Here is a 17421-nt window from a genome sequence, read left to right on the forward strand (position 1 = left end):
GAAGTTATTGTTGAGCTTGACAGAATGTAGTGATTGTTGTAGAGGGTGATGGACTATGGTGAATATGGTAGACGGTGATAGACTGTGGTAGTTATGGTAGAGGGTGACAGACTGTGGTGATTATGGTAGAGGGTGACATACTGTGGTGAATATGATAGAGGGTGATAGACTGTGGTGATTGTGGTAGAGGGTGATAGACTGTGGTGATTGTGGTAGAGGGTGATAGACTGTGGTGATTGTGGTAGAGGGTGATAGACTGTGGAGAATATGGTAGAGGGTGACAGACTGTGGTGATTATGGTAGAGGGTGATATACTGTGGTGAATATGATAGAGGGTGATAGACTGTGGTGATTGTGGTAGAGGGTGATAGACTGTGGTGATTGTGGTAGAGGTGATAGACTGTGGAGAATATGGTAGAGGGTGACAGACTGTGGTGATTATGGTAGAGGGTGATATACTGTGGTGAATATGATAGAGGGTGACATACTGTGGTGATTGTGGTAGAGGGTGATAGACTGTGGTGATTATGGTAGAGGGTGACATACTGTGGTGATTATGATAGAGGGTGATATACTGTGGTGAATATAGTAAAGGGGGAAAGACTGGTGACTATGGTAGACTATGATGATTCTGGTAGATTCTTGTGATAGACTGGGGTGATTTGAGTAGACTGTGGTGATTATTGTAGAGGGTGATAGACTGTGGTGATTGTGGTAGACTGTGGTAATTATGATAGAGGTTGATAGACTGTTGTGTTTATGGTAGACTGTGGTGATTGTGGTAGACTGTGGTAATTATGATAGAGGTTGATCGACTGTTGTGTTTATGGTAGACTGTGGTGATTGTGGTAGAGGGTGATAGACTGTGGTGATTGTGGTAGAGGGTGATAGACTGTGGAGAATATGGTAGAGGGTGACAGATTGTGATGATTACGGTAGAGGGTGACAGATTGTGATGATTATGGTAGATAGAGGGTCATGGATGGTGGTGATTATGATAGAAGGTTACAGGCTGTGGTGATAATGTTAGACTGTGGTGATTATGGTAGAGGGTGACAGACTGTGGTGATTATGGTAGAGGGTGACAGACTGTGGTGATTATGGTAGAGGGTGACAGACTGTGGTGATTATGGCAGAGGGTGACAGATTGTGATGATTATGGTAGAGGGTGATATACTGTGATGATTATGGTAGACTGTGGTGATTATGATAGAGGGTGACAGACTGTGATGATTATGGTAGAGGGTGACATATTGTGATTATTATGATAGAGGGTGACATATTGTGATGATTATGATAGAGGGTGACAGACTGTGGTGATTATGATAGACTGTTGTGATTATGGTAGACTGTGGTGATTATGGTAGAGGGTGACAGACTGTGGTGATTATGGTAGAGGGTGACACACTGTGGTGATTATGGTAGAGGGTGATAGACTGTAGAAATTATATTAGAGGGTGATGGATGGTGGTGATTATGATAGGTGACAGATTGTGATGATTATGGTAGACTGTTGTGATTATGGTAGACTGTGGTGATTATGGTAGAGGGTGACAGACTGTGGTGATTATGGTAGAGGGTGACACACTGTGGTGATTATGGTAGAGGGTGATAGACTGTAGAAATTATATTAGAGGGTGATGGACGGTGGTGATTATGATAGAAGGTTACAGACTGTGGTGATAATGTTAGACTGTGGTGATTAAGATAGAGGTTGATAGACTGTGGAAGTTATGTTAGCGGGTGAGAGACCTTGGTGATTTTGGTAGAGGGTGGTAGACTGTGATGAGTATGGTAGAGGGTGACAGATTGTGATGATTATGGTAGAGGGTGACAGATTGTGATGATTATGGTAGAGGGTGACAGACTGTGGTGATTATGATAGAGGGTGATATACTGTGGTGAATATGGTAGACTGTGGTGATTATGTTAGATGGTGACAGACTGTAGAAATTATATTAGAGGGTGATGGATGGTGGTGATTATGATAGGTGACAGATTGTGATGATTATGGTAGAGGGTGACAGACTGTGGTGATTATAATAGAGGGTGATAGACTGTTGTGATTATGGTAGACAGTGGTGATTATTGAAGAGGGTGATAGGGTGACAGAATGTAGACTGTGGTGATTGTGGTAGAGGGTGATAGACGGTGGTGATTGTGGTAGAGGGTGATAGACTGTGGTGATTGTGGTAAAGAGTGATAGACTGTGGTGATTGTGGTAGACGGTGACAGACTGTTGTAGTTATTGTATAGGGTGACAGACTGTGGTAGTTATGGTAGAGGGTGACAGACTGTGGTAGTTATGGTAGAGGGTGACAGACTGTGGTGATTATGGTAGAGGGTGATAAACTGTGTGTGCTTTACACTAGTCTCCTGGGTGAGTGTAGCTTTGATATGACACATCCCACTTATTAAACTGAAGAAATTTTAGTCAGACTTGAAATTGAACACAGTATGAAAGCTATGCCCTCAGTCCTACAGTACCTGTGCCTTTACAGAGCTGCTCTGATGGACTGTGTGAGGGGGGGGATGTTTAAATTGGACTGTGGTAGGGGGACTGTGTGAGGGGGGACGGTTTGAGGGGGACTGTGTGTGCTATGAGGGGGACCAAGTGGGGGGGGGGGGGGCTGTGTCAGAGGGAGTTGGGGGGGCTGTGTGAGGGGGAGTTGAGTGATGGGGGACTGTGTGAGGGGGACACAGTGGGGGGGACTGTGAGAGTTGTGGGGCGGACTAGATGGGGGGACTGTGTGAGGGGGAGTTGAGTGAGGGTGGACTGTGTGAGTTGTGAGGGGGACTAGGTGGGGGGTACTGTGTGAGGGGGATTTTAGAGAAGGGGGACTGTGTGAGGGGGGATGGTGTGAGGGGGAGTTGAGTGAGGGGGGACTGTGTGAGGGGGAGTTGAGTGAGGGGGGACTGTGTGAAGGGGAGTTGAGTGAGAGGGGACTGTGTGAGGGGGAGTTGAGTGAGGGGGGACTGTGTGAGGGGGAGTTGAGTGAGGGGGGACTGTGTGAGGGGGACTGTGTGAGGGGGAACTGTGTGAGGGGGGACTGTGTGAGGAGGAGTTGAGTGAGGGGGGACTGTGTGAGTGGGAGTTGAGTGAGGGGGGACTGTGTGAGGGGGGATTGTGTGAGGGAGGAGTTGAGTGGTGGTGATTGCATATAGAGTTAGAGAGAGACTAGATAGATATCCTGAGGAGCAAATACAGAATAGAGACCAGACAAAGTAATTAGAGAAGCACTAATAATGTTGTAGGCTGAAGTCTGCTGGGAGACCCAGGGGGAGGGAGAGAGGGATTAACAAGAAGAGAGAGAGAGTGAAAGAAAAAGACAAAGAGAGGAAGAGGAAGACAACGAGAGACAGAGAGAGAGAGACAGAGATACAGAGAGAAAATGGAAGAGAGATGAGGGAGAGAGTGAGAGAGACGAAGGAAAGAGAGAGAGAGAGAGAGAGAGAGAGAGAGAGAGAGAGAGAGAGAGAGAGAGAGATGGGCAGTGTAAAACAGGAGACCAGTGCAAGGGGCAGGTACACAGCAGAGTAGACTGGTGTGAGGCGCTACAGTACACAGTGACCCAGATCTTACAAGCAGCTCATGAGACAGGACGAAGGTGATGATGACAACAGTGTAGGTTTAAAAAACATTAAATCCATAACAGGAAGATATGACCAGGTCATCTCAACATTGCTATACTACAGTAGTTGAATCACCTAATTAAAATATAGCCACTTTTGTACTATCGGTAGTTCACCACAGCAATACCACAGAAACATGTGAATTAACCTCTGAATTCCAGAATTCCAGAAGAAAATCTCGTCAGGATCAAAAAGAAAGAAACACCCCTGACCCAACACACAATCACACACATGTTAGAGGACACATAATAATGTGTGAGTGTGTGTGTGTGTGTGTGTGTGTGTGTGTGTGTGTGTGTGTGTGTGTGTGTGTGTGTGTGTGTGTGTGTGTGTGTGTGTGTGTGTGTGTGTGTGTGTGTGTGTGTGTGTGTGTGTGTGTGTGTGTGTTTGTGTGTGTGTGTGTGTGTGTGTCACTAACCCACTTTAGAGAACGAAAGATAACAAAGGCTGGCCCCATCTGTTCCCCTCACGCTCTCCTGACTGAGGCCAGCATAAACAACCTGTGGTGCCCTGGTGGCCTGGTGGTCTGGTGGCCTGGTGCCCTGGTGGCCTGTTGGTCTGGTGCCCTGGTGGCCTGGTGCCCTCGTGGCCTGGTGGGCTGGTGGCCTGGTGCCCTGGTGGCCTGGTGGTCTGGTGGCCTGGTGGCCTGGTGGCCTGTTGGTCTGGTGCCCTGGTGGCCTGGTGCCCTGGTGGCCTGGTGGGCTGGTGGCCTGGTGCCCTGGTGGCCTGGTGTCCTGGTGGCCTGGTGGTCTGGTGGCCTGGTGCCCCTTTTCCCTGGTGGCCTGGTGGTCTGGTGCCCTGGTGGCCTGATGCCCTGGTGGCCTGATGCCCTGGTGGTCTGGTGCCCCTGTGTCCTGGTGGTTTGATGTCCTGGTGGCCTGATGCCCTGGTGGCCTGATGCCCTGGTGGCCTGGTGCCCTGATGCCCTGGTGCCCAAATGGCCTGGTGGACAGCCAGTTTTCACAAATAAAATGTTGGGCAATAATAATAAGGTGTTAATGATCATGTAAGAGGAGTGAGAGGAGATAGTGTTCATATTAATATACTTTGAGATCACATTTCATTGTATGTATTCATGGATGTTGTATTGGGGCCTTTGTGTCTTCTCTAATGTAGTATAGGAAAGTGTGGTATTTAAATAGGACACGGTGTCAGGGAAGGGTCTGACATAGAGATAGGGTTGACATCCAGAAGTGCACCAGGGATCCAACAGCACATCACGGCCATCACAGGTTAGAGTAGACAGTGATGGATGACCGTCACACGCGGAGTGTGTTCAGTATGTAAGAGAGACGACTTTCTCTAGTGTCCTAATGAGGAGAGGGGTGGGATGGGTGGGGGTTCTCTGATACAGCTCTACTGAGGAGAGGGGGGGTTGCTCTGACACATCTCTACTGAGGAGATGGGGGGTTTCTCTGACACATCTCTACTGAGGAGAGGGGGGGTTGCTCTGACACATCTCTACTGTGGAGAGGGGGTTTCTCTGACACATCTCTACTGAGGAGAGGGGGGGGGGGGTTTCTGACACATCTCTACTGAGTAGAGGGGGGTTGCTCTGACACATCTCTACTGAGGAGATGGGGGGTTTCTCTGACACATCTCTACTGAGGAGAGGGGGGATTGCCTCTGACACATCTCTACTGAGGAGAGGGGGTTTCTCTGACACATCTCTACTGAGGAGATGGGGGGGGTTTCTGACACATCTCTACTGAGGAGAGGGGGGTTGCTCTGACACATCTCTACTGAGGAGATGGGGGGTTTCTCTGACACATCTCTACTGAGGAGAGGGGGGGTTGCTCTGACACATCTCTACTGAGGAGAGGGGGGTTTCTCTGACACATCTCTACTGAGGAGAGGGGGGTTTCTCTGACACATCTCTACTGAGGAGAGGGGAGTTTGCTCTGACACATCTGAGGAGAGGGGGGTTTCTCTGACACATCTCTACTGAGGAGAGGGGGGTTTCTCTGACACATCTCTACTGAGGAGAAAGGGGGGTTGCTCTGACACATCTCTACCGAGGAGAGGGGGGGTTTCTCTGACACATCTCTACTGAGGAGAAGGAGGAGGTGCTCTGACACATCTCTACTGAGGAGATGGGGGGTTTCTCTGACACATCTCTACTGAGGAGAGGGGGGGGGGGTTATCTGACACATCTCTACTGAGGAGAAGGGGGTTTTTATTTTGCTTATCCTATAAATTACTTAGACGTACGATGTGTGAGGGTGAAAGTGTGTATTTGAGGTTGAGACTGTGTGTTCTGTCACCTGAGGAGCCTGATAGATCAATGTTTGAGTGTGTGTGTGTGCGCCTGTGTGTGACTCATGAGTCACATTTCAACTAGACATGGAATTGATATGTGCCACATGGGAGACGACATTCTCTCCATGTCTCCTTCTGTTCATTTCCTCTGAGGTCAGCTAGACTCAGCTGGTGGAGAGGAACAGGTCACACACTATCAACACTGCTCCTCTCTGCTCATCAGAGAGAGAGAGAGAGAGAGAGAGAGAGAGAGAGAGAGAGAGAGAGAGTGCGCGTGAGCGAGCAAGAGATCTGAGCATGTCAACTTTGACAAATGGAGAGGGGGAGCTGGTGAGATTGGTGCGGAAGCGATTGATTGGAGAAAAGGAGAGCGAGGAAGAGAACAAGGCAGAAGTGGAGGATGGTGGTTAGCACTGCGGACTGGGAGTGTGTGTAAGGGCATGTCCAGACAGTTGGCTGAAGTGTCAGGGAAGAGTCTAGCCAACAGCCTCTATCTAAAAGCTTCTGTTCTGTTTTACTGTTGTGTGAAAAAAAATATACACACACACCCTTAATCGCTCTCTCTATCTCACACACGCAGTCACAGTTGCACGCACGCACGCACACACACACACACGCACGCACGCACACACACGCGCACGCACGCACACACACACACACACGCAGTCACAGTTGCACGCACACACACGCACACACACACACACACACACACGCTGGAGACACTGGGTTGTAATGGGTTTGCGAGGTGTTTGATGTCTCCTGCTGCTGCTGTTAAAAGGTGAGGGGAACACTGGGGTGAGGGAGTGGGTCTACTTTTCTCTGTCTGTCTCTAATTGCTTGTGTTATTCCTTTCCCTTGCTAAACAATCTTTACTCTCCTCTCCTCTCCTCAGGGAGCACTCTCAGACACAGGACATTCTGTCTTAATTATATAAAAGCCTCTGGTGTTTTCTCCACTCACATACACCTCTCTCTTCCTCTTTTCTCTATCGCTCCCCCTGCTTCACACCTCAGAGAGTAAATCATTGGGCCTCAGAGAGTGTCCAGTATAGTATTTGTATTTCTATTTATTAAGGATCCCCTTGACTTCCTGCCAAGTCAGCAGCTAGTCTTCCTGGGATCACGCAACATTAAGGCAGTTATATACAATTCAAAATATTACATTACATAACACTTTTCACAACACATTAAGTGTGTGCCCTCAGGCCACTTCTCTACTCTCACGTATCTACAATACAAAATCCACATGTAAGTGTGTGTAGAGTGCATGTCTTATCATGTGTGTGTGTGTCTCTTCACAGTCCCCGCTGTTCCATAAGGTGTATTTTTATCTGTTTTTTTATCTGATTGCATCAGTTATCCGCTGTGGAATGGAATTTAACGTAGTCATGGCTCTATGTAGTACTGTACGCCTCCCATAGTCTGATCTGGACTTGGGGATTGTGAAGAGACCTTTAGTGGCATGTCTTGTGGGGTATGCATGGGTATTTGAGCTGTGTACTAGTAGTTTAAACAGACAGCTCTGTAGATTCAGCTTGTCAACACTTCTTACAAAAACAAGTAGTGATGAAATCAATCTCTCCTCCACTTTGAGACATTATAGTTTTACATCCATATTATTAATGTGAGCTCTCCGTGTATATTTAAGGGCCAGCTGTGATGCCCTTTTCTGAGCCAATTGTCATTTTTCGGGGTCCCTCTTTGTGGCACCTAACCACACGACCAAACAGTAGTCCAGGTGCGACAACACTAGGGCCTGTAGGACCTGCCTTGTTGACAGTGTTGTTACGAAGGTAGAAACTAGGGCCTGTAGGACCTGCCTTGTTGACAGTGTTGTTAAGAAGGTAGAAACTAGGGCCTGTAGGACCTGCCTTGTTGATAGTGTTGTTAAGAAGGTAGAAACTAGGGCCTGTAGGACCTGCCTTGTTGATAGAGTTGTTAAGAAGGTAGAAACTAGGGCCTGTAGGACCTGCCTTGTTGATAGTGTTGTTAAGAAGGTAGAAACTAGGGCCTGTAGGACCTGCCTTGTTGATAGAGTTGTTAAGAAGGTAGAAACTAGGGCCTGCAGGACCTGCCTTGTTGATAGTGTTGTTAAGAAGGTAGAAACTAGGGCCTGTAGGACCTGCCTTGTTGATAGTGTTGTTAAGAAGGTAGAAACTATGGCCTGTAGGACCTGCCTTGTTGATAGAGTTGTTAAGAAGGTAGAAACTATGGCCTGTACGACCTACCTTGTTGATAGAGTTGTTAAGAAGGTAGAAACTAGGGCCTGTAGGACCTGCCTTGTTGATAGTGTTGTTAAGAAGGTAGAAACTAGGGCCTGTAGGACCTGCCTTGTTGATAGTGTTGTTAAGAAGGTAGAAACTAGGACCTGTAGGACCTGCCTGTTGACAGTGTTGTTACGAAGGTAGAAACTAGGGCCTGTAGGACCTGCCTTGTTGACAGTGTTGTTAAGAAGGTTGAATCTAGGGCCTGTAGGACCTGCCTTGTTGATAGAGTTGTTAAGAAGGTAGAAACTAGGGCCTGTAGGACCTGCCTTGTTGACAGTGTTGTTAAGAAGGTAGAAACTAGGGCCTGTAGGACCTGCCTTGTTGACAGTGTTGTTAAGAAGGTTGAATCTAGGGCCTGTAGGACCTGCCTTGTTGACAGTGTTGTTACGAAGGTAGAAACTAGGGCCTGTAGGACCTGCCTTGTTGATAGTGTTGTTAAGAAGGTAGAAACTAGGGCCTGTAGGACCTGCCTTGTTGATAGTGTTGTTAAGAAGGTAGAAACTAGGGCCTGTAGGACCTGCCTTGTTGACAGTGTTGTTAAGAAGGTTGAATCTAGGGCCTGTAGGACCTGCCTTGTTGATAGTGTTGTTAAGAAGGTAGAAACTAGGGCCTGTAGGACCTGCCTTGTTGGCAGTGTTGTTAAGAAGGTAGAAACTAGGGCCTGTAGGACCTGCCTGTTGGTAGTGTTGTTAAGAAGGTAGAAACTAGGGCCTGTAGGACCTGCCTTGTTGACAGTGTTGTTAAGAAGGTAGAAACTAGGGCCTGTAGGACCTGCCTGTTGATAGTGTTGTTAAGAAGGTAGAAACTAGGGCCTGTAGGACCTGCCTTGTTGATAGTGTTGTTAAGAAGGTAGAAACTAGGGCCTGTAGGACCTGCCTTGTTGATAGTGTTGTTAAGAAGGTAGAAACTAGGGCCTGTAGGACCTGCCTTGTTGATAGTGTTGTTAAGAAGGTTGAATCTAGGGCCTGTAGGACCTGCCTTGTTGATAGTGTTGTTAAGAAGGTAGAAACTAGGGCCTGTAGGACTTGCCTGTTGTTAGTGTTGTTAAGAAGGTAGAAACTAGGGCCTGTAGGACCTGCCTTGTTGATAGTGTTGTTAAGAAGGTAGAAACTAGGGCCTGTAGGACCTGCCTTGTTGATAATGTTGTTAAGAAGGTAGAAACTAGGGCCTGTAGGACCTGCCTTGTTGATAGTGTTGTTAAGAAGGTAGAAACTAGGGCCTGTAGGACCTGCCTGTTGATAGTGTTGTTAAGAAGGTAGAAACTATGGCCTGTACGACCTACCTTGTTGATAGAGTTGTTAAGAAGGTAGAAACTAGGGCCTGTAGGACCTGCCTTGTTGATAGTGTTGTTAAGAAGGTAGAAACTAGGGCCTGTAGGACCTGCCTTGTTGATAGTGTTGTTAAGAAGGTAGAAACTAGGGCCTGTAGGACCTGCCTGTTGATAGTGTTGTTAAGAAGGTAGAAACTAGGGCCTGTAGGACCTGCCTTGTTGATAGTGTTGTTAAGAAGGTAGAAACTAGGGCCTGTAGGACCTGCCTTGTTGATAGTGTTGTTAAGAAGGTAGAAACTAGGGCCTGCAGGACCTGCCTTGTTGATAGTGTTGTTAAGAAGGTAGAAACTAGGGCCTGTAGGACCTGCCTGTTGATAGTGTTGTTAAGAAGGTAGAAACTAGGGCCTGTAGGACCTGCCTTGTTGATAGTGTTGTTAAGAAGGTAGAAACTAGGGCCTGTAGGACCTGCCTGTTGATAGTGTTGTTAAGAAGGTAGAAACTAGGGCCTGTAGGACCTGCCTTGTTGACAGTGTTGTTAAGAAGGTAGAAACTAGGGCCTGTAGGACCTGCCTGTTGATAGTGTTGTTAAGAAGGTAGAAACTATGGCCTGTAAGACCTGCCTTGTTGACAGCGTTGTTAAGAAGGTAGAAACTAGGGCCTGTAGGACCTGCCTTGTTGATAGTGTTGTTAAGAAGGTAGAAACTAGGGCCTGTAGGACCTGCCTTGTTGATAGTGTTGTTAAGAAGGTAGAAACTAGGGCCTGTAGGACCTGCCTTGTTGATAGTGTTGTTAAGAAGGTAGAAACTAGGGCCTGTAAGACCTGCCTTGTTGACAGTGTTGTTAAGAAGGTAGAAACTAGGGCCTGTAGGACCTGCCTTGTTGATAGTGTTGTTAAGAAGGTAGAAACTAGGGCCTGTAGGACCTGCCTTGTTGACAGTGTTGTTAAGAAGGTAGAAACTAGGGCCTGTTGGACCTGCCTTGTTGATAGTGTTGTTAAGAAGGTAGAAACTAGGGCCTGTAAGACCTGAATTGTTGACAGTGTTGTTAAGAAGGTAGAAACTAGGGCCTGTAGGACCTGCCTTGTTGATAGTGTTGTTAAGAAGGTAGAAACTAGGGCCTGTAGGACCTGCCTTGTTGATAGTGTTGTTAAGAAGGTAGAAACTAGGGCCTGTAGGACCTGCCTTGTTGACAGTGTTGTTAAGAAGGTAGAAACTAGGGCCTGTAGGACCTGCCTTGTTGATAGTGTTGTTAAGAAGGTAGAAACTAGGGCCTGTAAGACCTGCCTTGTTGACAGTGTTGTTACGAAGGTAGAAACTAGGGCCTGTAGGACCTGCCTTGTTGACAGTGTTGTTAAGAAGGTAGAAACTAGGGCCTGTAGGACCTGCCTTGTTGATAGTGTTGTTAAGAAGGTAGAAACTAGGGCCTGTAAGACCTGCCTTGTTGACAGTGTTGTTACGAAGGTAGAAACTAGGGCCTGTAGGACCTGCCTTGTTGACAGTGTTGTTAAGAAGGTAGAAACTAGGGCCTGTAGGACCTGCCTTGTTGACAGTGTTGTTAAGAAGGTAGAAACTAGGGCCTGTAGGACCTGCCTTGTTGACAGTGTTGTTAAGAAGGTAGAAACTAGGGCCTGTAGGACCTGCCTTGTTGACAGTGTTGTTAAGAAGGTAGAAACTAGGGCCTGTAGGACCTGCCTTGTTGATAGAGTTGTTAAGAAGGTAGAAACTAGGGCCTGTAGGACCTGCCTGTTGATAGTGTTGTTAAGAAGGTAGAAACTAGGGCCTGTAGGACCTGCCTTGTTGACAGTGTTGTTAAGAAGGTAGAAACTAGGGCCTGTAGGACCTGCCTTGTTGATAGTGTTGTTAAGAAGGTAGAAACTAGGGCCAGTAGGACCTGCCTTGTTGGCAGTGTTGTTAAGAAGGTAGAAACTAGGGCCTGTAGGACCTGCCTTGTTGATAGAGTTGTTAAGAAGGTAGAAACTAGGGCCTGTAGGACCTGCCTGTTGACAGTGTTGTTAAGAAGGTAGAAACTAGGGCCTGTAGGACCTGCCTTGTTGATAGTGTTGTTAAGAAGGTAGAGCAGCGCTTTATTATGGACATACTTCTCCCCAGCAACTATTGTATCAACATGTTTTGACCATGACAGTTTACAATACAGCTTTACTCCAAGCAGTTTAGTAACCTCAACTTGCTGAATTTCCACACTATTTATTACAAGATTTAAATGAGGTTTAGGATTTAGTGAATGATTTGTCCCAAATATCTAAGACTAACTTATTCGTATTCAACCATTCTGAAACTAACTGCAGCTCTTTGTTAAGTGTCTAGTGCTAAGTATGGTCAGCCATAGCCCCACAGAGAGAGAGGAGGGGAGCAAGAGAGCTCACCTTCCCACTGCGATTAGTAGAGGCTTATCGCCAAACACACACACACACACACAGTTCACCTTCCACAAAACTAGAAAGGAGAGCAAGAGACAAGAGACCATGAAGACATAATCACAGCCATGAGCAATGTTTGAAGAAAGAGGGAGGGAGGGAGGGAGGGAGGGAGGGAGGGAGGGAGGGAGGGAGGGAGGGAGGGAGGGAGGGAGGGAGGGAGGGAGGGAGGGAGGGAGGGAGGGAGGGAGGATTTAGTGAGACCTTGAAAAGCAAACCGGGTGTTCTGTGGTTCAGAGGTACTATTGCCAGAGGCTATAAGCTCACCGTAATACATACACCTGTAACATTTTGTATTCTTCTGAATTAAACGGTGATATACTCCACATATATTCACATTTGCACAATAGCACATCTCAGTGGAGTGTTGGAGTGGATATTGGAACAAGAACCCAGAGTCTGAGCTATATCTCTTGTGATATCATTAGGATAATAGTATTCTGCTCTGAACTCCTACACTAAAGTAATTAAGTAGCCTGGAGGTTGCCTCTCTCCTTTTTCTGTAGCATGAGTCAGTACAAGTACACCCCCTGGACAGGACACTAGTCTATCGCAGGGCCGTATCCCCAATCTATCTCCTTAATACTGAGTGCCAAGCAGAGATGCATTGGGTCCCATTTTTACAGTATTTGCTATGACTCATCAGGGGATCAAACTCCCAACCTTGCAATCTCTGGACAGACTCTCTAACAACAAGGCCACTGAGTTGGTCACTAAACATTGGTCTGTACAAGAATAATACGCTGATTTGACACTACTCTATTAGCAAAACCCTGATCTGAAGTAAGGCAGATAAAGCAGATCTGAGATCAATGAGGTAGCACTCCTCCTCCATAATTTGCCATAATCTGATATAAGAGCACTGATTTTGAGATCAGTGAAATAGCTCTACTCCATGCTGAGCCTGATCTAAAATGACAGATATTGCTAATCTAGGATCTACTGCACTCCTCTACACTGAGCCTTGGTTTTTGAGCCAGATCTAAAAAATAGGAGAGACCAGCAAGGCTGTTCTGAGATCAGAAAGGCTCTATTGAGATCAGCAAGGCTGTACTGAGATCAGTGAGGTAACAGCATGTCCTCCTCCATGTTGAACCATGGTTTTCCAGTCGCAGCACGTCAGGCAGGATTTGTGTTGCCTCCTGTGTCACTGTCTGGCCCGGCCAGCGATTTATAGAGCGCTCCCATAATGCACTTCCTCTCGCAAAAGGAGGATATAAATCTGACGCTTGTTTTTGTCACGCCTTTTTTATTGGCTGATGGGGTCCTCTTTCCTTTCGCTCTTCTGCTTATTATATCGAACACACACAAAACACGCCGACAAATTCAACGTGCAACACAATATTACGAATTTGTTCCTAATGTTTGGTATAATCAGTTTATAGGTCAGGTGTTCTAAAGAGGAAGCAAAGCCTATATTGAAATAATACATTCTTTTTTGATGAAGGTGGACGTTTCTGTTAATCACAACTCTTTATTTGATTTATTTAAACCCCGTGCACTGTATAATACATTTATACATTCTGTACCTCATTTTCACATATACATTAATCTAACAACAACAGCCCAAATACTCCTGCAGCAGGCCAATACGTATCACCAAGTAATTGCATCCTCTATTGACTGAGTCAAGCTGCAAAAGGTTCCTCCATGGAAACAGACACTGAGGGTAAATTAAAATACACATACTGCTGGTAATGAGCTATCTAAATTCCGAGTTCATATTGCATGGAATTACAGTTCCGGGCAGTTCCGGGCAGCTCTGGCAACAACAACAAAAATGCACTGCTTTCTACTCACCCGAAAAAAAAATATCCCCACCACGCAGCTGAACGTGAGACATGGTGGGTTCGTTTAAGCCACAGCGTGCAGTCCAACCGTGAATGCAATAATGCCTTTGTAAATAGCTTCGCCACTTCTTTGCAGTTTTGGGTACTTAGCTGCTGTCAACATGGGCCAACACACATACTTACGGTACGGGCATACACACACAAACACACAGCTCTAGATTTTGAGCGGGTGCCTTGATGGTGACTTTGATTAATTAAAGGGAGTTGATTATTCATTCACGGTTCTTGCAATGAAACGGTGGCTAAACGGAAATGACAGTGGAAGAGCGCACCTCAAAGAGTTCGAGGAGAACAATCAATTCAAGAGTTTTCTCTAGTTACTTATATGTCATAGATGCACCGTTCAACTGTTGAATTTTAAGGGAAGGCAGAAGAAAACAAATGACATTTTTCAGAATGTTACTGTACACGCGTGTTTCTCTCGCTTTTACACGGACTTAAAGATGCAACTTCAAAATGCGGCTGGTGGGCCAGGATAACAGCACAAACTGTAAATTGAACAATGGGTTCTCATTTTCTCCCGAATTTAGAGCTGCGTTGCGGCCCTGGGGACTCAATTAGAACCGTGTTGTGCCGGCGTTTCCACCCCCATTGACTGGGCGGTAATTCGTTTACTTCTTACTTCGCAGCCGAGCAGGGGCTCGAAAAGCCCTACAGTCCTGAGATACTACCATGCAATCTCCAGATGGACAAAGTCTACACATTTGTGGGTGGAGTTGAGGACAGACCATGTATCCAGTTGCACACAAACACCAACAAACACATGTATTGGTAACTTCAGCACCACGGACACCGCATTAAAACACGCTCAGTCATTTATTGCAAATCAGCACCATTGACAGCTCATTCTCTACCGCTTGCTCTCTCACACACTGTTGGCCGTTGGTTTGAGCTCTGCTCAGGGTCAGGCTATAATCATATTCAAATGAAAATGCAGGTGAAGCACAAGCTTGGCCTCCCTAATCAGGCCATTGGTTATTATCATACGTCTCCATACTACTGGGCTACTAACATATAGAGACAAAATATGCCTATTGGGCGCACGAGAAGCCAGGCGCAAAGGCTGCTTTCTATCCGACGCACAGTGACTCGCGCTAAGCAACACCTAATCATGCCTCCGACAACTGCCAATGCTGCCAGGTGCAACAGAAGCCCCAGTCTACGGGGAGTATATTACGTGTACCTGGTGCCAGATCAACCAGTTCACCTGTGGCACCGGAGTTGCTTGTGAGCAGCTCGAGAGCAGTTAGTCTCCTATGTGCGGTAACACTGATATATTTATCCCACCAAGGGAGTGCGGTCCCCAATAACATCCATTATCGATATCAATAAATCATAATTCTGCAATAACAGCATTAGCCTAAAGGCCTATGATGATAATGCTATGGCTGATCATTACAATTAAACGGCTAATAATAATACTAAGCATCATCATCATCATCATCATCATCATCATCATCACCATCAGTACCATCACCATCAGCAGCATTGGCAGCATCATCATATCAATATCTGATAAATAGATCCCTACTCATATGTATATCAGCATCATGACACTATATGGCCTAAATAGTCCTAATCAATAAGATATCAGACTACTATCTATTAATATTACCACCGCATATCTCCTAGAAAACCTAAGATCTGTCTTGGCAGATTAGAGAAGGCAGGCTAAAATATGTCTATCACATGGCGAGAGACTATATTAATAGACCTATGTCACAGTGAAAACTTGGACACATTGTTACACTCAACGCAACGGCATCACTCCTCCTGTCCCAGAGGCTCCTCTGCTCGGAAATAGACTCACTCCTCCACCAGCCTCCCTACAATCAACAAATCCACCCCGAGCCCCGGAAGCTCTACAAATGACAGCCTTATAACCATATCATATCAGAGGGTCTAAATGAACAGAATCACAGAGCGATCAGCCCACATTAGTGGTCAAAATGCTCCGATATGGACCCTCTCTCCCTATGCTCCCTCCCATCGCCACCTCTTCTACAAGAAGCACATTGCAGAGTGAGAGCGCACCACGCAGGACGTTTGGGGTAGGTAGTGCCAAGTTCCCCTTCACCTACCTTTCACGGTGTGACAAGCACAGAGCCCCAAAGCAAACCCGGCCACCAGCAGCACCACCTCGGATATACGCTGCATATTCATGGCGCGGTGTGAGCGATATACAGACAGGGCACGGTGACCTCTCTCCTCTCTCTCCGATCTTTTCCGCCCGCTCCTTCAATTCAGCCTGTCCCAACGTTCTCTTTTCTTCAAGCTGTAAAACTGTTCACTGATGATATGCCGGACTCGGACTAAAGATAGCGAGCTAAGAGTGGAATAATACGCGCGTGGTATACGCAAAGCGAGGCAGGGAAGGAGGCTTCTTCCGCGAAGAAAACGTGAAGCTGCGCGGTATAGTTACCAGAGCTCGTTCGTTGCTTGTTCGATGCACAACTAACTGCTTAGTGATAAGACCTAACCGTAGACCATCGCTACCCCGGACTGGACTGTTACGTCACGGGGAGGAGAGGAATGGATTAATATTCATATTTTATTCTCTCATACCGCTCCCTCCTATTACTAAACAGCACCGCGATCACACATTTCTCCTCTCCTTGTCTGAAATTATTAATCTGACCGATTTGATCATGATAATTAATTGTGAATGTTATACTGATGATTAGCTCATTAGACTACCACTATCACGAGACCAACCCAAGGATGTATCTTACCCACTTATCTCCACATACTGAATATATGTCCATAGCTACAGGACTATGTTTTGAGTATGGGGTGCCGAGTGCAGGGAGATTGAAAGAAATCACTTTTCTAATAAAGTCATTGGGGGCATGGCAATAGGCCTAGCTGATTATTGAGATGCTGCCTGTCAGTGAAAAGCAATATATCGAAAATATGTGTGAAGATAATGTGTCTTAGATATAATTTGAAATGTTGAGACAAGAACTAGGGAGGGGGGAGTGACGAAGATATTGGCGCATCTCTATCCAGAATGCGCCCAGCTCTCCAGAATAGGCTGAGCTGTCTCCCGCCAATTCTTGGGCATTCCTTTTTTTATTGTGTTAACTGTTTGCCCTTTGATTGTTTAGTTGTATCAATTCCCCATTACATATATCACCAGTAGTACATTTACTGTTCATCCCTTTCCTTTGGTTACATTCACTTTCGTGCATGGGTTAAATTTGGCCTGTACAGTTTCTCATTCTCAGAATTGAAAGGTTGTTTGCAGAGTTCACAACCTGTTACACTTGTGAGAAACACGTTTTGGTTTATTTCATTCATACTATCATTTAGGAGTTTTGCATTTGTTTAAAATTGTATTTTGTTTGGAGGCTCCATGTGAACAATGTGCATGTGTCTCCTTTCTCTGTCATCATAATGTTGACGTGCGTGCGAATCTGAGCATTCATAGAAATCGTCTAAATGGCCTGCTGCACTGAAATGTAGGATTTCTGATTGTCTGAACTTACCATCACCAATAAACTGAGCTCCTCACTCATTGTTTCTTCACCTCACACGGTAAGTCAACAAAGTCAGGTTAAAATTATGATAGAGCACCACCTGTTTTGAGCTCCACATTTTTAGCAAAACAAATGTTGCCTGTTTTGCATGTTATTTCTGCATTAATACAGTTTACATACACTTAGGTTGAACTCAATACAACTCGTATTTCAACCACTCCACAGATTTC

The 17421-nt window shown here is 46.1% G+C and overlaps 1 protein-coding gene across 1 annotated transcript in view; it reads right to left on the reverse strand.

The window, feature by feature from the left end:
• LOC110503384 (calsyntenin-2) overlaps positions 1–16192 on the reverse strand; it is a 488175-nt gene extending 471983 nt beyond the window's left edge. The window contains exon 1 of the mRNA XM_036962198.1: positions 15794–16192. Coding sequence (XP_036818093.1) covers positions 15794–15875 — 82 coding nt within the window. The 5' untranslated portion in view covers positions 15876–16192. The remainder of the gene's footprint in view (positions 1–15793) is intronic.
• Between the last annotated feature and the right edge of the window lie 1229 nt (positions 16193–17421).

Source organism: Oncorhynchus mykiss, chromosome 24 (assembly GCF_013265735.2).
Source record: "Oncorhynchus mykiss isolate Arlee chromosome 24, USDA_OmykA_1.1, whole genome shotgun sequence".
NCBI lineage: Eukaryota > Metazoa > Chordata > Actinopteri > Salmoniformes > Salmonidae > Oncorhynchus > Oncorhynchus mykiss.